Source organism: Vipera ursinii, assembly GCF_947247035.1.
Source record: "Vipera ursinii genome assembly, chromosome: 4".
NCBI classification, from domain to species: Eukaryota; Metazoa; Chordata; class Lepidosauria; order Squamata; family Viperidae; genus Vipera; species Vipera ursinii.
This window is the reverse complement of record NC_139514.1, coordinates 54,855,976-54,880,010: the sequence shown is the minus strand read 5'-3', so window position 1 is coordinate 54,880,010 and position 24,035 is coordinate 54,855,976. Positions and strand designations below refer to the sequence as shown.

General features: G+C 37.2%; 1 protein-coding gene across 1 annotated transcript in view; it reads left to right on the top strand.

The window, feature by feature from the left end:
• Positions 1-2,451: 2,451 nt before the first annotated feature.
• DSCAM (DS cell adhesion molecule) overlaps positions 2,452-24,035 on the top strand; it is a gene marked incomplete at both ends in the record, with an annotated part of 366,722 nt that continues 345,138 nt past the window's right edge. The window contains one exon of the mRNA XM_083361425.1: positions 2,452-2,494. Within this exon, the coding sequence (XP_083217551.1) occupies positions 2,452-2,494 (43 nt within the window). The remainder of the gene's footprint in view (positions 2,495-24,035) is intronic.

The following is a 24,035-nucleotide window of genomic DNA, read 5'->3' as shown; positions in this document are numbered from 1 at the left end:
TGATAGAATACTTTATATTTCCTCAGACATGTACAAATTTTGTTATATAATTATATACATATTGAACATTTGATTCACGGTGTGCTTTATTTTCAAGAATTCTGTTCTTCTTACCAAAGTTGAGTATCAAAAAGTCAAAGTTGAGTATCCAATGGCTTTCCCCAAAATGGGAAAGCCACAGTCAAGTTGTTGGAGAGGTTATTATTATCTAAAACAAAACTCAAAGGAAAAATAACTAAATATTATTCAATTATATAATAATCCATGATAGGCTGAATATTTTGTTTAGAATTTTTTATTTTTATGTTTCTGTCCCACTGTAATCAATTGTTTCTCTTATTTGATGCAATTGATCACTTGTAAAACTTATTTTGTCCTCGCAAACTCATGATTGTTTTCCTCTTTGGCAATCAGTTAGTATAGTTACTTACTTAAGCTAGAATCTTTATGATGTAGTCACATTTTTTTCTGTCCAGGTGTCAGATAAAAAGTATGGCAAAACTTCTGGTTGGGAATCTTTTCTTATACCTTTTCTTTCTATAAGAAATGCCTTTCTTATTTTTTAGGAAACACATCTTTTGGACAGTACATAAAATTATGGTTATGAGCATTTTTCTGTGAGGTTTTTTTAAGAGCAATTTATTTACGCATAATATCTTTGGGAATTTTTTACAGTGATATGTATATATTAACATTTGAAAATGTTTTTGGTTTTTCAAGCTACTCATTATGGGGTTTTTTTAATGACCTAGAAATTCAGGTTGTTTTTTTGCCTGCTATATGCATTTACTTGCCAATGTGGGTCTTCTTCAAAATTGTATATCACATTAGCTACAATAGGAATTTTAGATCTCAATAAAACAGCTGTTTTTGACTGCAGAGTGAATACTTTTCTCTATGCTTTAGGACTCAACTTGAAATTACAGATTTCTGTTAAAAAGCTAATATTGCAAACTAATTATAGTTATTAATAGACTTCTTGTTTTAACACACCAGAATAGCACACTTTTTCCTCGGTCAACTGAAGTTCATTAAATATAAAAATTATAGGTAAAAATGTTTGACTTATCAGTCATCTTGAGTGTACAGATCTGCACATGAAATAAAGGTCAGAGAATTTGCTCCAAAGGTTTGGATTGGAATTTTGCATCACTGTAATATACACTACAAGTATGGGCTGTAAGAATCCATTTCCGGAGTAATTCCAATCTGTAGATAGAACTACAAAAGCCTACGCATGCTGTTTTTCTTTAATATTTTAGGGAACTACATTGGAGGCCTTTAAAAGAGGCTTTTAATATCTTCCTCTATTCAGTTTTTATTTTAATAGGCCAGTCTGGATGTTGTCATGGTAGCCATCTTGAAAACCGGCAGAGGGTGGTGCTGTGTAAGTGTGTATATGTGTGTCATTGTGGACACAAATGTGGGTATTTCTATTCTTTTTACCTTTATAAAATTCCATTCAGGTAGAATCCATTGGGGAAATACAAAAAAACACTAGAGCAGGCATTTTTCTAATGAACAGGCCTAAAAGTATTGTGTTGTCCCTTTTTAATCACCTTCCTTGCATATTACTAGAAAAGACGATCAAAATTGGACGGAAGCCTTTGCAGCTGGTCATTAATAGCAAAGAGTGTTATTTTTTAGTGTAGAAAAATATTGATTTGGGTTTGCGAAATGTGGCTTAATTTGGTAAATTTATCTGTGCAAACGGTGTGATGGCCTTCCACAGTTGTCATCACCTTGTCAACGCACTATATTTTAAAATCCGAATCTATTTGAGGAGGGGAGATGACTTGGCGTGGAGGGAAGGTCTGTGCAGCTCCAGCAATTGCTCTGGCCGGCTGGGTCTTTCTCTCTCTCTCCCTCCCTCCCTCTCCCCCCCTCCCTCTCTCTCCTCCTGCCTGAAGATCGGAGCGAGGGCTGCGACTGGCGGAAGAGGCTGGCGAGGGGGTGAATGCTCTCCGCCAGGCAGGGAAGGTTAGCAGAGGGATCAATGCGATTAAGGCGGTAGGGGAGGAAAGATGCGCCTGCTGCCTGGCTGCGGTGGCTGAAGGGTGGTGCGCGGGGAGCTGCCTGCCTGCCTGCTTGCCGCAGAGAAAGGGCCGGATATGACCAGGGACGGTCCTCTGCCTGCGCTGGAGGGCGGCTTCACCTGTGGACCTGCTCCTGCCAACCTGCCAGCCTCTACCTGGGCCAGGAAGGAGGACCCGCCTGAGGTGCCCGCGGCCGCCTCCCTTTCGCCCCGAGCCGCATCTCCGTGCCAGCCGAGAAAGGCAGGGTCCGCGGCGACGAGACGCTGAAGGCGAGGCGGGCAGCGCGTCGGCTGGAAGGGCAGCGAGGCAGGAGCAGGGCTGGTCCCCTCTTGGCTGGCTGCGGGAGCCTTGCGGGAGAGGAAGCGGGCGGCGAGCGGAGCCCAGACGTGGCCGGGAGGCGAGCAAGGCGCAGGGCATGTGGAGGCTGGCCGCCCTCTTGTTCCAGAGCATCTTGAATGGTGAGCCGGCGGGTCGGGCGGACTTCGGGGGCCGGTGGGCGAAGGGCGGGGAGTTGCGGAGAGATTGGCGCGTTGGCCGAATCACTTCTCGTTTCTCTTCAAGCCTTGGGACGAAGAAGAAGCGGGGGGGGGGAAGCTCTCTAATAACCGAAATTAGCTTACTTAGCAAAGTGGCAGATTGTAAGCTATATGCCATGTCTCTGTCTCTTTTAGTACCGAAGTATGCTTAATGAAATGGAGCAGTCTGCGTCCTTTCCTATTCCCCTTGTAACAATACAGGATTATAACCTACAGTGTGTATATCTGCAGGAAGGACGGTGGGCTTCTCAAAGCTTGAGAAAGAAAAATCTAGTGGTTTTACCATTTATTTTTTAATTTTTTTTGCAGATCTCCATTACTTTTTTTTGCCAATATAATAGTTCAGGAACTATGATAATCAATCTTCCTCTTATGGCAATGGCAATGACATTTCTTATGTACTCATCTCCTCATTTATGTAAAAATATGCACTAATAACTATTGTATCACCTAATAGGGGCTGTGGGGCCTCTTTCAACCAATTTGGGAGTTATAGAAGTGAAAAGGTAAAATATCAGTTTAATATTACTGCAAATGCAATATTCCTTCTCAATATTTTTCTGTCTCTTTTTTTCAGAATTCATGCATTTTTTAAAAAAAATGCCTAGCTCAAGGTACTTCTGTTGAACACCTTAATTTAGTTAAATGGTGTATCATATTACTTTTGAAGAAAAGATACCCTAAATTTTCAAACCTGATATTAAAGACTGTTTGGAGGTGAAATGAAAGAACAATCCCAGCTTGGATGCTGCCTTTCAATGGCATTGTGCTTTTTCCAATTTGAAAGGACAGTTCTCTTCAAGGTGTCATTAATATGCTGACAATTAAAATAGAAATGCATTGTAATTTCCAATATAGGAAAAGCAGGCAGAGACAGAACAATATTGGTAGTAAGGCTTGAATGAGGATTGAAGCATGGGTGAGGGTGTGCAGGGAGAGTGGAAAGATACAAATAATTGAAGCTCCAAGCAGAGGGTGAGAAATGAATGTTGGATGAGGTGCCTCCAGGTCTGCTTAGCCATACCCTAGATTGAAGAAGAAATATATTGGCAGAAAAAGCACAATTAGCAATAAGGAATGAAATGAAGAAATTGTGTACTCCCAGGTATGGCTTCGTAGTGTAAAATGATTAACTTTGGAAATTGTCATAGCCTAATTGCAACAAGTTTTATCATTTAAGGGTGATTTTTTTTTTGTGCTAGCAGAAATAGTTCTCTGCGACCTCTGCAGGAAGACATCTTTTAGAATACAGATTTCCTATCTTTGGGGGTGGGAGGGGGGAAAGGCCCCTAAGGTCTATTTTTAACTGACATTATTACCTTGAGCATAAATCAGCATTATCAGAGAATGTAAATAATTTGCTTTAAATTATGTAACCGAATTAAAGAAGAAAAAAACAGCATCTAAACCCCCAGCTTCATACAGTACATTCTTGTGATAAATGTCACAATGGAAGCCCACATCAGAGAAAGAGTGACTTATTTGTGTGCATGGGAGGTTATAGTGGAAAGGTCTAAGACTGCACTGACAGTTTTAGTCTTTATACTTATAATCACTAGCTATGTGAATATTCATTTCTTTACCCAGTAAACCAAAGCAGGTGAGCTATTTGGCTTTTTAGTTTCTCGATGAATAAGCCATAAGGATCATATTGGGACATATTATATGTGCATATATGAATGTAAATAATGAAAAATTGGAACTGTAAATTTAATAGAAATTATGTCTTTCATCACCCTTTCCTTTATCAAAAAGTGCTAGATGTTTCAATATTTTTTTAATATTAATTTTTAACACAAGACATTTTTGCATTTTATTATACTTAGGAAAGAATAACAAATTGGTTGATATATATATATAAACAAAATATGTGACCCCCCAAAAGAATATTGTGACATAAATTTGTTAATAAGACTTTTAATAAAAATGAAATTTTATCAAGAGTTGTCACTTCTGTTATAAACACACAGTCACAGTGATTAATGCTTTTAAAGCAGTTGAATAAATTTGAACTCAGAAAGCAAGATATTATCATTTGGCTAGCTTTTTATCAAAATAGATTATTCTATAGCCCAGTTGTTCTTTAGTATTGTTAAATACCTTCTCTTAGAGGTTTTCTCTTTGTAACAAGAATATATTTGTTTCTCCTGTTCTGTAGACAGTGAGGAAAAATAGGAATAGCATGTAAAATTACAGTTTTATTTGTAATTATTTATATCTGAATAAATTCATTTTTAAAACACATCAGTGGTCCTGATTTAGACACATAGTTGTCCTTTGGCCTAGTCTATTGTGGTATAGAGGAATCTGCTTGTTGTATGAAATAAAATGTATCAGTTTTATTGATAATTCTTTTAATAATATTTTGGGCACAGATGATAATTGTTATTACTAGATTAATTCCCTTTTAATTTTTAAACATACCGTAGATAAAATGCTGTCAATTGTAAATGTAATTCTTCTGTTTTTCTAAGAAGAGAACTATAAATTTTCAGACCAGTAATGTTAATTACTTTGACATAACAAAAGCCATGTAGTTATAGCCTGTCTAAGTAACTATGACAAGTTCTGAGTTTTTGCTTCATTGTATTGAGGAATTTTTAATACGTGTGATAAAAAAGAAAATTTGTGTAATTGTTATTTATATCGAAACTGCAATGTATAGATGAAAGGATAGATTTAAAATTGACCTTGAATTATTTAGATAGCTTGTTTGACATTTAATTTAGGACTTAACTTTTTTTAAATAAGTATTTTATATGTAATGAATATATATGTCAATCTGTTACTTTTTTTCCTTTCTCGTGCTTGTGTTGCATAAGGTTTGCTGATACATAGTCAAAAAGAAATCAATAAAAACTAAGTTGCAACCAATAAACTAGAGGTAATGCTAAAAATAGATGCCTATTGAAAGATTTTTCTTGGAATTTATAATGCATGCACTTGTCCATCTTTTACAAAGTAGAGTGTTTATTTTATTAATAGATTAAAACACTGGAATATGGAAGAAGAATTAAACTGGAGAAGTAGTGATTAGCACTATGCATTTTATGAGGACATAAAGGTCGCATTTCAAAGAAATATACATGGTTTATTTAAAATATAAATATTAAAATTATTAGTTTTGGTGGGATAGATTTTGGATTTAACTTTGTTATCTTTCCTTTCAGTATGTGAAATGTGTGTTTAATAGAAAGCAGATATATAATTTTTTGGGAAGTGAGAGGTGACATGACACATAGGATTTGAATGTGCATCTCATGTCTCTATTCATGTATGATTGCATACTGAACAGGGAGACCCCCATGGCTTTATCATGGTGAGGCTCTAAAAAAAATAAACATTTTAAAAATGCCTGTGTTTTTAACAGAAGTTATAAATTATGCGTTTTTAAAAAAAGATTATAACTATTTTTAATATGTATTAGTATTAGTAAAATTATAAATTAGTCAGTGCTACTTTTAACATAGTTGAAATATCAATGATTAAAAGAAATTAACTTCTTGGGCAAATAAAAAGGAAGCATTTGAAATCGCAGCATCTCACAATGCACACATGCACATGTGCCAACCTGAATCAGAATTTGAACAGAGTTGGGGAAATAGTATACTGTACTGATTTGATTAGAAGCTTCACATTACATGGGTATTAAGTGTAATATGCAATCAGTGGCTTGGTTGTAGGGAAAATGATTTTTTTTTAAAAAAAATCTATACTGACCATATTTTCTTTCTGGCAGTGACTGCTAACAAGGGAGAGAGATAATATTTGCATTAATTAGGAAGGCAGGTGCATTTCAGACAAATAATTCCTGAGTGCATCAAGCAGTGGCCTAATATCAAGGTCTTTTAACATGCATCAGGTTTAGTCCTTTTGATGCATTTCCCCAGATACATCATGAGAGCTTTTGTGCTGTCCACTTGCAAGCCTGTGTTCTAGGACACTAGTGGGCAGCAAATCACACAACACTGGGAACTTTTTCTAGTATTAAATAAATAGAGAGCAACTCTTCAGTGAATGGAACACATTTTAATAGCTTTTTAGAATCCCTACTTCGTCTTTTGGCATGTCACTGCTAGACAGCAGTCTTTTCTTTTCTTTGCCTTTTTTCCTTCCTTCCTTCCTTCCTTCCTTCCTTCCTTCCTTCCTTCCTTCCTTCCTTCCTTCCTCCCTCCCTCCCTCCCTCCCTCCCTCCCTCCCTCCTGACATTTTTGTTACTGAGAAGAGGATTGCAATTCAGAAAAGATAATCCATGCAAGAAATCCTCCATAAACTAGTCTGAAGCAGGAAAAAGAAAGCAGCCTTAGGAGAAATCTATCAGGGCAACCTCACAGTCTAGATTAGAGGAGTGTTTTGAGTGAGCAGGGTACAGTAATTATTTAAGCCACAGTGATCTTATAATATTCTGAATATTAGTAATGTTTGTTGTCTATATACTCCAGTTTGAATGTGGAGTTATACTAACACACATTGGTGTTTATATGTATAATTTTCTGAAGCGAATAGATAAATAAACAGATAATAATGGCAGTAGCCTTCGTGCCATAAATGGCATTACCTGTCCCTTCTCTGGTTTTATTTTCTGTTAGAAATTTATTTTCCACAATATGCCACAATATTTAATTTTAAAATATCTATTTTTAAAATCCTATAGAAATACTTGAAAAAAAATTGACAATTTATTGCTCATTATTTTATTGGGAAAATATGTAATACCATACATGTGCTATTAAAGCTGTGGTGCTGCAGTGGTTAGAATGCAGTATTGCAGGCTAATTCTGACTGCCGACTGCCAGCAGTTCGGCAGTTCAAGTCTCACCGGCTCAAGGTTAACCCAGCCTTCTATCCTTCTGAGGTCGGTAAGATGAGAACCCAGATTGTTGGGGGTAACATGCTGACTCTGTAAACCACTTAGAGAGGGCCGTAATGCACTGTGAAGTGGCACATAAGTCTAAGTGCTATTGCTATTGCTATTAGTTACCAGCTATCATCCCAATTGTCATCTCTGACTGTTTTGTGATTAGACTAACCTGCACAAGACATAGAGCTTTCTCAGTTGAGTGCCTGCTGTGGAATTTACCCAGTTATTTAGTTTCCTAGTTAACTGATTCTAAAATGGGGTCCAAAACGCTTATTTATTTTCATTCCTATTTAATTGTTAGATTTTGAATTATACGTTTAAGTTATAACTTTATTCATTTCTTTTACACTATTTATAACCTATCACAGTACTTTTTTTTGCTAAATTTCTAAGCTGCCCAATTCCAAAATGTTCTGGCTAGCTTCATCATTTTTTTAAAAAAACTTATAGAAAATAGTAGTTAACTGAGGGAACAAACTTATTATATTTCTACAGTACTGCCCCCTCCCCAGACAAATGGTTCTATCTCAAAAGTCCTATCTGCAAGCTGGGTAGTGGTGGTGGGGATATGTTTTAAAGATTTCTTCCACACATTTCTTCCCTGTTCCAAAAGGCAGATGTAGTGATAGAGAAGGGCTACTTCCTGCAGTGTTAGGTTATATCACTTAATTGGTGAGATGTATTCTGAAAGAGTGAACATGATGGGAAGATACTATAAGAGGCTGTGGTCCTTTAGTTAGCAAGGCCCTTGGCCTTATAGATGATAACCAGAATCTTGAATTACACCTGAAACCAATTAATAACCAAGATAGCTCATATGGCGAGGGTGTCAGAATCCATTTATATCACATTCATAAATGTATGTTTAAAACATTATTTCCCCCCCCCCCCGGATTCTGCCATCTCCCAAGGAAGGAGGAGCGGATGTGGATTCAGCCTGCCTTTCAAAGACCAAGGGAAACCTTTTGAACTGGGGGAACAAAGGGGAGGGTTAGGGAAGAAGGCATCTGGCCTGTGTCTCCATTTGAATCTGTAAAGGAAGAAGGCAATAACCGTAAAGATCTGAAGTTCCCTTTTTCCCACGAAAGGGATGACACAAAGTAAATGATGTGGGGCTGACCAAATGGGGTTGAGGGAAGGGGGGTTGAACTGGGAACTTTTTATAAAGTTTCAATCTGTAAAACAATACCAGGTCCTGTCTTGTATTTCCACAACCAAACATGTCCTAGTAAAAATTCCTTTTGGACTAGAACTGACTCCAAGAGTTTTGTTTTCCTAAGATGTGGATTGGGGTGGGTCCTGACAGAGGGTGTTATATAATCATAGTGAGGTTTGTCCATCATGGATCATGATGAACCAGCTGTAGCTTCTTAAAACTAAAATTGTTTAATCTTTGGATCCAAAGTTTCCTTCAACAAAACTGCTTTAGTTTGTTACCTCAGCGGTACCTCTATATTCCATAAAATTGGAATTCCATTGGGAGTTCCATTGAGGTGGCCTGATGTTATGCATTATTACCATTTTATTATTAAATCTGCAAATAATTTATACCCTGGTACAAGACTAAGGCCTGTAAGTAGGTAAACTTCAGTTATTCTGCCATAACTGGTTCTGAAACTCTGGAGGTATGCTGCTCTTGGGAATGTCCATTGTTAATTAAATGGCAACATTCTGTTAGTATTTTGTATCCTGATTAGTAATTTGGGGAAATATATGCTGATGAAAGAAAGGAAATTTGGGGCAATATGAGTTTGTAATGAAATGTTCTATGTATGCTAGAAGGGAAGTGGAAGTTGGATAAAATGAATCTACAGAAATAGCTCATCTTTATGTTGGCAGAAGAATTAGTAGCTCAGATCTTTTCAGCTCTCATTTGTTGTCACTGACATTTTAATGTAATGGATGTTTAATTTTTGAATAGTAAGTTATTTTATAGTATTTCATATTAGCATTTAATAATGTGAATTTTTTTTTTACTTCAAATGAAGTGTGTAAAATTTTGTTACTATTTTTATTTATATTCAAACGGGCTTTGAAATAATGTTATATTTATTTATTTATTTTATTGGATTTGTATACCGCCCTATTCCCGTAGGACTCAGGGCGGTTTACAGGGCAGTTAAAACCATGAATACAAAAAATTAAAAACAATTAAAACAATTAAATTAAATTCAAGCCCCAAGAGTAAATCTAAAACCCAGTTAAATTAACAACCCCACAGTCTGGACCAAACAGATTGAAGAGCCAAGTTTTCAGGTCCCGGCGAAATGAGCGAAGGTCGGGGGCAGTCCTAAGTTCTGTGGGTAGTTGGTTCCATAGGGCAGGCGCACCCACAGAGAACGCCCTTCCCCTGGGAATAACCCGCCAGCATTCATTAACCGGCGGTACCCTGAGAAGGCCCTCCCTGTGGGGGCGCACAGGACGATGGGAAGATGATGCCGGCAGCAGGTGTTCCCTTAGATAGTCCGGACCCAAGCCATTTAGGGCTTTATAGGTCATTACCAGCACCTTGAATCTCACCTGGAGGGCAACCAGAAGCCAATGCAGCTCACGGAGAAGAGGTGTTACACGGGAGTATCGGGAAGCTCCAATCAAAACTCGCGCGGCTGAATTCTGCACCAGTTGAAGCCTTCGGGTGGTCCTATATATATGGAAAGTACATTAATTCCCATCAGATGGTGATAGCCACATACCTTTCCAGGTATTTACTTTCTCTACATGAGCCACAGCACTATTTACATTGAGAGAGAGTGACACTATTTATGTTCTTTATTTCTCTACTACAACATTTGCTATAGTGGGTTATTTTGCCTTGAGTCAGGGTTGATATTATATTACAGAAATACAAAACGACATATTGTCGAAATTCTTAAAATCTTTAATAAATGCACATATTCAGAAATAATAGTAATAAGATATGTTCTGAAAGCAGTTCTTAAGTAAATGTTCTTCTAAATATTTCGCTGAAAATAGGACCCAACCGGAAAATAAGCCCTAGCATGATTTTTCAGGATGCTCTAATATAAGCCCCACCCCCAAAATAAGCCCCAGTTAAGATGGTCAGCCAGATGGAAACATTTAGTACCACATTTCCCCCAAAATAAGACCTAACTGGAAAATAACCTGTAATGCATCTTTTGAAGCAAAAATTAATATAAGACCTGGTCTTATTCTGGGGGAAACACAAAGTTAAGGTAGTTAAGGGTCTTCTAAGGACAGGAGGATGGTGTCATCCAGATTTTTGAGTAGAAGCCATTGCTGAGGAACAAGATGTCCTTGCTTCCCTTGGATTTTGTAAAGGAGGAGGGACTGGAGATGCATGCATTGGAGAGATAGGATGGAATTGAAGTCGACTGTCTTGCAGATAGCCAGGTGCCAAGCCGTGGAGAGGTTTATGGGTTGAACCCAGCATTTTGCAATGATATATAAGATTATACGCTGTAAAGGTTAATTAATTACACAAGAAATATAGCTCATTAAAAAGCTAAGGCTTTATAATGTTATAGCCTAGCAAAGAGACCTCATATACAAGTTGCTAAATAAATTCTATGTGCCAGGTGGTTACAAAGGGTAGGAACTGCTGGCATTTTGGCACTCTTTCTCACATTCACATAAACAAAGAGAAAAATGCACATTCACCATCTTTGATTTAATATGGTTCTGTTGGTTAATAGCCTCTGAAATGGGCTCAAAGTATGCAATGCTGGGAATGAATTTAGATGGCAGGATAAAAAATTATGTATAAACATTACTTCTAATAAATAAACAATAAATAATCAATTTGAAGTTATATTACCATTTGCTCATTGTCATAGGAGTTTCTGGTATTATGTACACAGAGTTTTTACTATATCATATGGTTCTTTAACGTTCCATCTTAAGAAAATAGAAATAAACTATATTTTACTATTAGAACAGTTAGGTTTTGTCTATATAGTTTCAATGTGAGAAAGAGAAATTACACCTAAACAATTTATTCTATAGCCTGTTTCATACAATCTGTGCATATTGTATGATGATTATTCGTGTGTATGTGTATGCATAAGTTCCTCTAAGTATGATTTCTGCATGTGTCTCTTGGATCATGGGCAGAGATGAATCTTTCCCATCCCTCTGTTTCAACTATTTTTACTTAGAAGGTAATGAGAAAAAGTGAGACAGCAGTGAAAATTCATGTAAATATATTTGTTTAAGGAGAGTCACATCCACATTAAACAACAGCTGCCTAAAAATCCTTTTGTAATTTGGAGAGAAGTCATGGCAACACTGGATTGAATTAGTAGTTCAATGATTGACAGCATATTTGGGAGGAGAGCTGAAATGATCCATAAAGCCCTATTTAAAATCTCAAGCACAAAGCCAGAGGAGGTCATATGGGCATTAGGATAGGTTGCTGAAATACCATTCCAGGCATCTGACCCTGAAGTGCTTATTCTCAAATGAAGACTGAGTTTGCGGTTGCTTAATATAATTATGTATTCTGTGGAAGAAACAACAGAATTTGTATACTGTATGTGAGATCTTTCCAAGGCTATTTACTTCATGGGAATGATGAAACTGTTTGGTGCCAAAATCCAAACATAAATTTGTCTCTCCAATTTTATATTGTTTACTGTACCTCATTAATTGTAGGCAGCAGCTTGCATGTTTACACTATGACCTGTTTTTGGCTCCTTTCTTAAGGAATACCATTACTGTTACCTTGAGAATCTGGCTGTGTAAGTATTGACAGAGGAAATTTGAATGCAGCATGTAAGCCATCTTCTAAGAGAATGTAAAGATTTTACATAAAATAGGAAAGACATTATTGTACTAATTTTGGCATAGTTTGGTTAGTGTCTCCCCAAGTTCAAATATGCTATGGCGAACCTAGACAGCATTAAAAAGCAGAGACATCACCTTGCTGATAAAGGTCCATGTAGTCAGAGCTATGGTTTTTCCAGTACTAATGTATAGCTGTGAGAGTTGGACCATAAGGAAAGCTGAGGACTAAAGAATTGATGCTTTTGAATTGTGGTGTGGGAGAAGACTCTTGAGAGTCCTTGGACTGCAAGATTGATCAAATCAATCAATCCTAAAGGAAATCAACCCTGACTCTTTTTTGGAAGAACAGATACTGACACTGAAGCTCAAATTCTTTGGCCACCTAATGAGAATAGAGGACTATTGGGAAAGACCCCGATGTTGGGGAAAAATTGAAGGCAAATGGAGAAGGGGATGGCAGAGGATGAAATGGTTATATAGTATCATCATTGCAATGGACATGAATTTGGGCAAATTCCAGGAGATAGTGAAGGACAAGGGGGCTTGGTGTGTTATGATCCATGGGGTCATGACGAATTGGACACAATGATTGAACAACAAAAATTATAAATATAATACAGCCATTCCCGGGTTAAAAGCATCCAACTTACAGACAACTTGTATTTCAGAACCGGCTCCCTATTGTTAAGAATGGTGGGTAGCAATGAACCATTGAAACCATGCAATGTTTTCATGACCTGCTGAAAATAGGCAATATATTAAAAATGCATGGCTTCAGTAGTTTATAAAATCATTGCATGGGGGTTCATTGGCTCAAGGAAAGTGAATGCCATTTGTCATTTTTAAAAATAGGCATCCAGTTTCTAAGTATGAATTCCAACTTGCCCACAGATTTGAGTTAGGAATGGAACTCATTCTTAATCCAGAGACTGCGTATTTATCCAAATATTTGACAACATGTTATATTATTTAACATGAAAGTTTGTGTCTATTAAATTTTCTGGGAATTTCTGTACTTGTATGCATTTAGAAATTCATTAATACAAAATAGCCTCAAACAAATATTATGGCACCCAAAATACAAAGAGTTTTCATGCTGACAATTAACAGCATGTACTATATTTTATTTCAGTGTTTTCCCTCCAATTTGAGGGAGGGAGTATGTCTTCATTAAAATTGGCCTCTTGTACCAACTTGCCTGAGATTAAGCCTCACTGAATTTAATAATATGTTTTTCAGTAAACATTGATTATCGTATGGTAAATTTTATTATTTCAAACATACAAAATAAAAAAAAAATTACAATATCAACATCATTGGAAAAATATATTTTCTGAATTATTTACAAACTCCCAAATAAGGTATTTTAAATACCATCTTATAATGGTGTTTATTGTTTTTATTGTTATTTTTATTTTCATCTCTGTAAGCATCTAAAACATTTTGCTTGAGGTGACCTTATACACTGTAAACTGTTATTTTATTTTATTTTATCACCCCATTCTATATAATAAACATAGAGAATGAAACAATCTATGTGACAGTTCAGCTCTTATTTGTTTTGGAACCATTTCTAAGGCATCAGGATACAATCAGAATTGTAAAGAAGACAGGGATCCCTGTTTTCTCCATTGTTATTTTTGAAGAGACATAAGACAGGATGAGAGAATTGCTAGTGAAAGTTAAAAAAAGAATTTGTATAAACTAAGGACGTTTGCTGATGATTTAGGTTTCATTTTGAAGGACTCTTTAGGAGGCATCAATGTATTAACAGAAGAACTAAAGGAATTTGGTGAATTGGCTGAATTTAAAAGTAATAAGGGGAAAAAAACAAAGATGTTGACAAAAAAAATTGATAAAGAACTGGAGAACTAGTTTGGTCTAGTGCAGGGGTCAGCAACCTGAAACAGTGAAAGAGCCACTCAGAACCGGTTCCCTCAAAAAAGGAAAAACTGGGAGCCGCAAAAAATGTGTGCAGAACAGGGTTTGACTGAAGAGTGGAGCCAAGGCGAGATATGCATCTACCCTGCATATTTGAATTGATTGGTTGAACTTTTTTAGTCCCAATTTTTTTTGGGGGGACTGCACATGGCAGAGGACTGGGAGCTGCAGGAGACGGCTGAAAGAGCTGCATGCGGCTCCAGAGCCGCGGGTTGCAGACCTGTGGTCTAGTGGTTAAGGCACTGAGCTAGAAATCAGGATACCATGAGGCCCGCCTTGGCCATGAAAGCTGGGTGATTTTGGGGTCAGTCACTCTCTCTCAGTCCAGCTCATCTCACAGGACTGTTATTGTGGGGGAAATAGGAGGAGGAAGATCTGTTGGATGCTTCCAGCCTTGAATTATTTGTGAAAATAGTAAGAGTGTAATATAAATAAATATGAAATTGGAAGACCAAAAATAATTGTACGTGAAAACTGGTTTTCAGACTGGAAAAAAGCACACATTTGGGGTATCAAAACAAACACGAATTAAATGATATTTCATGTTTCTGTAGTTTTTAAAAAACATTGTAAAATCTTCTTTCAATACAATTTTTTCATTACAAAAGGATAGAATAGCGACTTGTAAAAATCCATCCTTTATAAATGGACAGGCCTGGTGTATTTCATATATGGACTTTAAAGCTCTTGGTAGAATACATTTGTAGTTGAACATCTACTCGCTTGTTTGCGAGTAAAGTCCTACTTCAGAATAAGATTGCATAGAATTGTGGCCAAGGTGTTCTAATAATTTGCCTGCTTTTGGTTTTATTGTAATGCAAAGCTATTTCGAGACAGTAATCTGATTATCATTTCAAATCCTGAGCTAATTAAAATAGATTGTATCATACTAGCTATTTATTCTCTACCGATCAGAAAGCATATAGGTTGTGCCTAATTATATCTGTGTGATAAAATCAAATAAGTCAAGGGCACACAGTTAAGTCCCCAGTGTTGCACGTTGACCCCAGAAACTTGGGTATGTACTTCAAAACCTATAGATATGGCCACGTCAGCCAGTCATTTCTAGCACAATATAAGGGAAACATTATGATCTAGAGGGAATTAACATGATAAGGTTACTTAATTATTTACTTTAAATCAAATTAATTTAAGGGCAATTGTGGCCCCTGACCTGATTGAAAAGTTGTGCAGTCTTGCATTAAACTAATGTCACTCATTATTTTCTTACATCCGGTAGAATTTAAAGTAGGCAGTGTTGGACACGTGGGGTTATTGAATGATTTTACTAGTAAAAAAGGTAAAGGTTTCCCCTTTCCAGTTGTGTCCAACTCTATGGAGTGATGCTCACCTCCATTTTTTAGCCAAGGGAGCCAGCATCATCCAAAAACACTTCTGTGGGCATGTGCCCAGCATGACTATATGCCGAGGCACACAGAACACTGCTACCTTCTCACCAAAGAGGTACCGGTACCGCTTTATCTACTCGCATTTGCATGCTTTCGAACTAGGTGGGCAGAAGCTGAGGCAAGAAATGGGAGCTCACTCTGTTGCACACTGCTCGAACCCAAGCTTTCAGCTTTCCAGGTGACAAGCTCAGTGTCTTTAACCACTGAGCTATTGCATCCTCCAATTTTACTACTATTGTAGCTCAATTTAATATTTCACTGTTTTAATTCAAGAACAATTAAGATATCATTCTACAAAACTTTGAAGTAATGTCCAGGTATGAATAACATTCTTGTTTGCTTATTCACTCAAAACCTTTCCCATAGTTCTTCTTAGTAGAGCTTTTAGCTTATAAAATACTAGCTGGAATAAATAATAAAGAGATATTCCTTGTTTAAAAGGCAGTATCAAGCGAAGTGATCCCTCTTGAGGAGAGAGCATTAGAGTTATGTGTTGCCAATTAAAAGTCCTTCTTTATTGTGCCTGCTTCACTTTGCACATCCCCTCTTCTCCCATGTTTCCACAATGTTTTTTTTTACTTCCTTTTTGTTATTAGTTCTGAAATCATGTGCAACCCATTGCAACCCCATGGACAACGTTCCTCCAGGCCTTCCTTCTCCCCCATATATATATATTATTAGAATTTTTTAACATAACATAAATCATTCAGTAATTTGTAAACAGTATGTTGTCTGGGTAACATTTATAAAACAATCCTTAACAATTTCTATGATCTATATTCCATATGTTAATTTCATTTGATTCCCCTTTCCCCAAAGTATCTTTCTTTGCAAAACATTAGATTAAGACAATTCTCATTATTTTAATTAACAATCAAGTATATAGTTTCAATAATCCTATTTGTCATTTTAGTTGCCTTATCGTAAATCCTGTTACCATGTTTATTTCAGCTTATTTCTCCCCCCCAAATTCTAAATATTCTTACTAGTGACATTCTTTTCAACAGTTAACTATATTTACATTGGTGGATTTAATTCTGTTTTTCCCATATAAGCCCTCTCATGCTTTTATATTTTTAATCAATAAGTAAAAAAGTAGAAAGAGAAAAGAAAAGAGGAGAGGAGAGAGACAAAAAAGAAGAAGAAGAAAGGAAAAAAGAAAAAGAAGAAAGAAAAGGGAAACAAGAAAAAGAGACAAGAGCACTGAAATACAAAAAATAACATACAACTTAAAATATGTATCCTTCCTAATTTAATATATATTTATTCCCTCAATTTCTTATTCTTTTTGACCATAGCTAAGAATGTATTTAATCTATTTAAACTTTAAGTATTCCATTCAATAGTTCTAATCATCTAATCCTTTAACTCTAAATCAAAACACAATTTTTATGCTTTTGTTGTCATCACATTTAAATAACTAAAACATTTGCTTTTGTTTAAATCATTTCAATTTTTTTAACAGAAAGAAAAAAAACATATATTAGTTAAGAAAAAAGAAAAAAGAAAAAAAATCATCCCTCTAAGAGTAATATATTTTAAAGTTTTTCCATTTCTTTAGCCATATTCAAACAAATGTTTCTTTTTTAAGTATTCTTTCTGATAAGTTCCATCATCTATTTTCTGGATTTCTATTTTAGTCTTTTTTTCTCTGGCCATTGCCTTTCTTTATCAGTAAGATTTGCTGCATCATTTGTTTCCTTGTAAGGAATTTTTTTCTCATTCTTTTCCTTATCTTCAGAGTTGCTTGGATGTGTTGAAGTATTTCCCATTTGGATTAAATCATGATTTTTTATTTTAAATGGTTCCATCTTCAAGTCTCTATCCTCAGAATTATGTTCAGCCATCTCTAATGTATTTTCCTGGGAAATTTCTTGGAGTAAAATTAACTTGGAAATAAGTTGATTCATACTCTCAAGGTTATTCTGCATTTCCTTGTAGTTTAAAGTCATTGTCCTTTGAAATTGTTGCCGCTTATCATATGTTTCCTTTTGTGAAGTGTTCATTTTATACGATTCCATCTTTAAGTCCCTATCCTCAGAATTTTGTTCTGTATTTTCCTGGGAAATTTCTTGGAGTGAAATTAAGTTGGAAATAAGTTGATTCATGCTCTCAAGGTTATTCTGGATTTCTTTGTAGTTTAAAGTCATTGTCCTTTGAAATTGTTACTGCTTATCATATGTTTCCTTTTGTAAAGTATTCATTGCTTCAGCTTTGTTACTCTCACTTTGTTTACACAGCTGCATTTTCTAAAAAAATTGAGGGTCAGAGAAAAAAACAAACCTCACCCACCAGCAGGTGTAAGTGTTTGCTCATTTTTCAGGTCTTTCTAGTCTTTATTCTCTCTCTAAAGGGTAAGTTTCGCCGCTTCCGATAACCAAAAGGGAGGGAACAGAGTCTCCCTCCCCCTTTCCTTCTTTGGAGATCTCTTATTTTGGGGACTTTCTTCTTCAGGAAAATAAGTAGGATAGAGAAAATCAATATTCTTACCCAGATTCAAGCATGCTGTTTTAGATCCGCTTAATTTGAAAGCTTATGATTTCTTGTTGTTTCCAACTATGACTGAACAAGCAGTCAGCCCTTTCTTCTGTTGGTTTCTGGGAGGCTTCTCCTGGACCATTCGGAGAGACCGCCGTCTCTCCGAAGTCCCTGGGATTTCCTTCCTTCATTCCACCCCTTCAGGGTGGGTTCTGGCCACTTAGGGTCCCCAACAAAAAGAAATTCCAGCCGAAGAGTTCAGCATTCTGAATCTTCAGACTGCTCTCTGGAAAACAGGAACAGGAAGTCCTCCTCCAGGCCTTCCTGTCCTCTACCATTTTCTGGAGTCCATTTAGGCTCACGCCTACCGCTTCAGTGACTCCATTGTCCCCTTCTTCTCTTGCCCTCTCAATCAACTATTGCTTTCCTTTACAGAAAGCACAATTCATTTAAACAATTTTATTTATCAATTTTTATTCCATCTTTATTTTGGCCAAATCAAGTTAGTATAACATACCTTATGCTCCCAACCTTTGATTTTTCACACATAATAAGCTTCCCAGAGACTCCTTGTGGTGAGATGGGCAGCAAAAATAATAATAAATAAATAAATAGCCCTGTGAAATATGGTGGTTTGTGTTGAGAGATGGTGACTCTCACCTTCTGGTTGGCTTTCATTTCTGAAAGAGAACTAGAACTCAGTCTCCTAACATAGCACCTTATCCAATATACCATTTAGCCATATATTTGGATAAATTATATGAATTACATACATTTGAAATACATCAAAGAACATATTGGACAATAGAACTTCTGTAGTAGTATTTCCTTTAGGAATACTCTTAAGGCATAGGTCTCCAACCTTTTGGGCACCAGGGACTCGTTCCATGGAAAGAGGTTTTTCCGTGGACTGGAGAAAGCGTGGTTTTGTGTGCTGCCTGCATCCCGTGGATGGGGCTTTGCTTGTTTGTGCAGACCGGTTGCTGGCATGCCATGGCCCGGTACTGGTCCATGGACCGGGGGTTGGGGACCCTAGCTGTAAGGGAAATACTACTGAAGTTCTGTTGTCCAACAAGTTCTCCTAAAGGTTCGGAACAAAACTAGAATTGATTAAAATCCATGTTTTATAAAAGAGTGTACCAGAATTATTTATGCATGAGGTTTAAAGTAAGTATTATAATAAGAAAGCCTGTGCTGTCTGAAATGCTTCTAACAATAAGCCTCTTTTTCCCTCTGCAGTAAGGACATGACACCTTAATAGCAGGAGACAAAAACTATTCTTCTCCAAGTGGGTTCTTTAGATTTGTAGGGATTACTTCTAAATTCTCTTTTACAACAACCTATCTCTGCACAACTATACCTCTCCTCTGTATTGCATTTTTGGGAACCATAAAATACGATAGTTAAGAAAGATATTCATGGTACTTTCAAAATGGTAGAGGATTCGATTTCTTGCTTATAATTGTGTTAGTCAATGTTTGTTTTTAAAATTATTAGTTTTGTAAGCTGCTCAGAGTCTCTGCAAGTAGATTGGCATATAAGTTCCAGGAATATATATATATTTATGTAGCAGTAATACATATTTTCACAGTGGAAGCCATCAGGCTGGAGAAGTGTAAGTTATCTTATAGGCTCACCTCTAATAAGAAAAGAGCTATTTACTCTTTGAGTCCCAAAGGATGTAACTAGAGGCAAACCTTTGCAGGAATATGTGGGGTTGGGGGTGAAGGCAGTGATGAGGGTATGACAGATCAGTAGGAAAATGCACATGCAGAGTGTAATTCTGCTAAAATATGTGTATGTCCTCCTTAAATCTTGCTTAACAGAAAACAGATTGCTAATGATCTTTTAATTGCAAAAATAGCAATAATGAATCAGACAACAGCACCAGTATTAAAAAGCCATTTGTGTTGCTGGTGGCAGAAGGCATAAAGCCATCCTCCAATCCTACAAACATCCCCCCTCCCCCACATTTGTTTTAAGCAGACTGAGAGGACCTTTCCCCCATAAAAAAATAACATTAAAGTTCTGGATATACCACAGTGTTCCTTTGCATTTTCTCTAGCAGCCTTCCCCTCAAGTCATTATGTTAATTAGTGTTTGATCAGATGATTAAATTATAATTTGATTAATCCGATGTGCTAAATGCTGTGAATGAATGCATTTTGTGTTGCCTGAATGCCTTCCCTTTAAGAGCTCCTATTTGCTGAATTCTACCTTCTCCCCTTGTTTCCTCTGGTTATTGCTTTTTTATATTAAAGGCACTGTCGCCTCTTTGATACGTTTTGGCGGCCCTTTGTGTCTACCATTAATATTTTTTCCAAGCTTGAAATTAAAAAGCATGCTTCTGCTGCTGCTTTTGTACAATGCACTGCCTATCCCAACATGCAGTATTAAAACATATATTTCTCTGTTTTTATTTTTACTTGCATTATCTTAAATGATTATAAATGGTTACGAGCTGGCAAATTTTCTTAACTGTTGAAGAATTCTTGAAATTATCAAATGCATTTATTTGTTTTATGGATTTTTTTAAAATTAAGGTTACTTTACCGTATCCTGGGGTAATAAGACCCATTTATTTACTACTCAATCTGATGCAAGTTTCCTCTTTTACACCCCACTGTACTGAATGGGATTTATTCATCCACCATCTCTTCTTATTCCTTTTGAACTAGTTAGAGGAAGGCAAAAGAATCTCCTGCTGTGTGAGTAGCTATCTCACCTTGAGACACTGGATGCATCAGAGTGCCACAAAGATTGTCTATGATATTAATGCTCCTTCCTTCCTTCCTTCCTTCCTTCCTTCCTTCCTTCCTTCCTTCCTTCCTTCCTTCCTTCCTTCCTTCCTTCCTCCCTCCCTCCCTCCCTCCCTCCCTCCCTCCCAATTAATATGTCTATATGTTTTAAATACCATGATTGGTGCATGTTGATTTTATGGTAAACTAAAATTTTGGAAGGGACGCGGTGGCTCAGTGGGTTAGGACGCTGAGCTTGTTGATCAGAAGGTCAGCAGTTTGGTGGGTCGAATCCCGAGTGCCGCGTAACAGAGTGAGCGCCTGTTACTCATCCCAGCTTCTGCCAAACTAGCAGTTCGAAAGCACGTAAAAATGCAAGTAGAAAAATAGGGACCACTACGGTGGGAAGGTAACAGCGCTCTGTGCGCCTTTGGCATAAAGTCATGCCGGCCACATGACCACAGAGAAGTCCTTGGACAAGCGCTGGCACTTCGGCTTTGAAATGGAGATGGAGCACCGGCCCCTAGAGTTGGAAACAACTAGCACGCATGTGCGGGGGAACCTTTACCTTTACTTAAAATTTTGGAATAAGACCGTATTTTGAAATACAGCCATGGAAACCTGAAGAATGCCAGCTGGGTGACTTTGGGCCACTCTCTCTTTCTCTCTCTCAACCCAACTCATCTCACGGGGTGGTTGTTGTGGGGAAAATAGGAGGAAGGAGTATTAGGTATGTTTGCTGTCTTGAGTTATAGAAATAATAAAGGCAGGATAAAATCTAAAAAAAGAGATTTTTCTGGATAATTAACTTTTAAGATCCCATTGGTATGATTTTGGACATTTGTGCATAGCCTAAAGTTTTAACGAACCAATTAGAATGGTATTTTTTGTAGTATATGTACTGTATAGTTTAAACCCATGTGTTATTTCTTATTCTATATTACAAGCCTTTTCCACCCTTAATAAAGTTCTTGATCTTCTGAGTAGGAAGATACTTAACAGAGTGAACAAAGTGATACCAAAGCTGATTTTCTTGTTTTTGGCACCTCAGCTGCAGTAAGACAGAATAATAAAATGGAAAGCTAATGTTTAATCCTTTCCTTAAACAACATTTTTTTCTGCAAAAATAGGACATGTTCTCAATCTCTATAGTGAGAATTGTTTCTGAATAAATGAATAGGATAGTAGGGTTAGACATGAAATTGAAGAGAAATCCAAGTCAAATCAACATTTGATGTGACCACCCCTTGCCTTCAAAAGAGCACCGGTTCTTCTAGGCGCACGTGCACACAGTTTTTGAAAGAACTTGACAAGGTTCCTTCAAGATGGTTCCAAACATCTTGGAGAACTAACCTAAACACAGATGTTTGGTGTAGGCTGCCTCAAGTCCTTCTGTCTCCTCGTGTAATCCATGATGATGTTGAGATCGGGGCTCTGTGGGGGCTGCAACTGCAGCCTGCAGACACTTATTATTGTACCACTCTCCAGTCCTTCAGTGAACAAACTGCCTCCTGCTGCAGCCAAAAATTTCAAAATTTGAGTCCTCGGTCCAGAGCATCTGCTGCCATTTTTCTGCTCCCCGGTCCCTATTTTTTCATGCAGAGTTGAGTCACTTAGCCTTCTTTCCATATCAGAGGTATGTCTTTTTGGCTGCCATTCTTCCATGAAGACCACTTCTGGCCATACTTCTTCAGACAGTAGATGGGAGTGCCTGCGTCTCACTGGTTTCTGCCAGTTTTGTCCTGATGGCACTGCTGGACATCTTCAAATCAAAGGGAAATAAGTATGTGTCTTTCATCTGCTGCATTAAGTTTCCTTGGCTGACCCCCACATCTACACTCCTCAACACTGCCTTCACCTTTGTGCTTTCTTCAAAGAGCTTGAACAGCACATCTTGAAACCCTAGTCTGCTTTGAAATCTTTGCCTGGGAGAGAGACCTGGCTAATGCAGTATAACTACCTTTTGTCTTGTTCCTGTGCTTAGTTTTGCCATGGTGTATGACCTGTGACATGAAACTATCTACTACAACCACTCCTTAGTAGCAGAATTTGGCTGTTCCTCACCCAGTTTTAAGCCTACTACACAGCTGTTTCTCTTTCAGTTAATGACTGTGTTTCAACCTACATATAAAATTGATGATACCTGCTTGGAATAATTGGTTAATCATACACCTGACTCTAATCCTACAAAATCCCTGACTGTGCAACTGTGCAAGTGTAAGAATTGATGCTGTTTTGAAGGCAAGGGGTGGTCACACCAAATACTGATTTGATTTGGATTTCTCTTCTGTTCCTTTACTTTCCATTTTGTTAATTGATAAAAATAAACTATTAACATTTCTGTCAGGACCCACCCCAAACCACGTCTTAGGAAGACAAAACTCTTGGAGCCAAATCTAGTCCAAAAAGAATCTTTACTATGACATGCTTGGTTGTAGGAATACAAGACAGGACTTAATATTGTCCCACGAACTAAACTCTTATAAAGAGTTCCCGGTTTAACCCCCCCCTTAACCCCATTTGGTCAGTCCCCCATCATTTACCTCGTATCATCCCTCTCGTGGGAAAAAGGAACTTAGGACCTTTTATGTTTATTGCTCTCTTCCATGACACAAGCCAGATGCTAGCCCCCCCTTTTGTTTCCCTAGTTCAAAAGGCTTCTCCTTTCCTTTGAAATGCCTAATACCGGTTTAATACACATCCATTCCCTCCTCTTCGGGAGATGGCAGAATCTCCATGGAATAATGTTTGAAACATACATTTATAAATGGATGATATAAATGGATTCTGACAGTCCGCTCTCCTTAGAAAAGAGATGTGTCCATCTGTAGGGGAAGAAAAGAAAAGAAAAAGAAAAAAAACCATATGTAAATGTTAACTCGGTTTGTTTGGTTATTCTGTATGAAATCTCTTAAGCAGCTTTGGTGCTCTAATGTGGCGTTTGCTGACCCATTCGTTTTCTGAGGAGGGGAGGTGTTTCCAACCCACTAAATATTGAGTCGTTCCATGATGTTTCCTGGAATCCAGAATTTCTTTCACCTCAAAATGTTCCCCTTCCACCATGATGGGAGGTGGTGGTGGTGGAATTTTTGTTCGTAGGGGAGATTGTTGTTTTCTCTTTATTAGACTGCAGTGAAAGATTGGGTGTATTCGTCTAAGATTTTTAGGTAGTTCTAATTCAACTGTTACTGGGTTTATGATTCTTTTAATTGGAAAAGGTCCAATGTATTTTGGTCCTAGTTTTTTACAGGGTTGGAGAGACGTAAGGTATT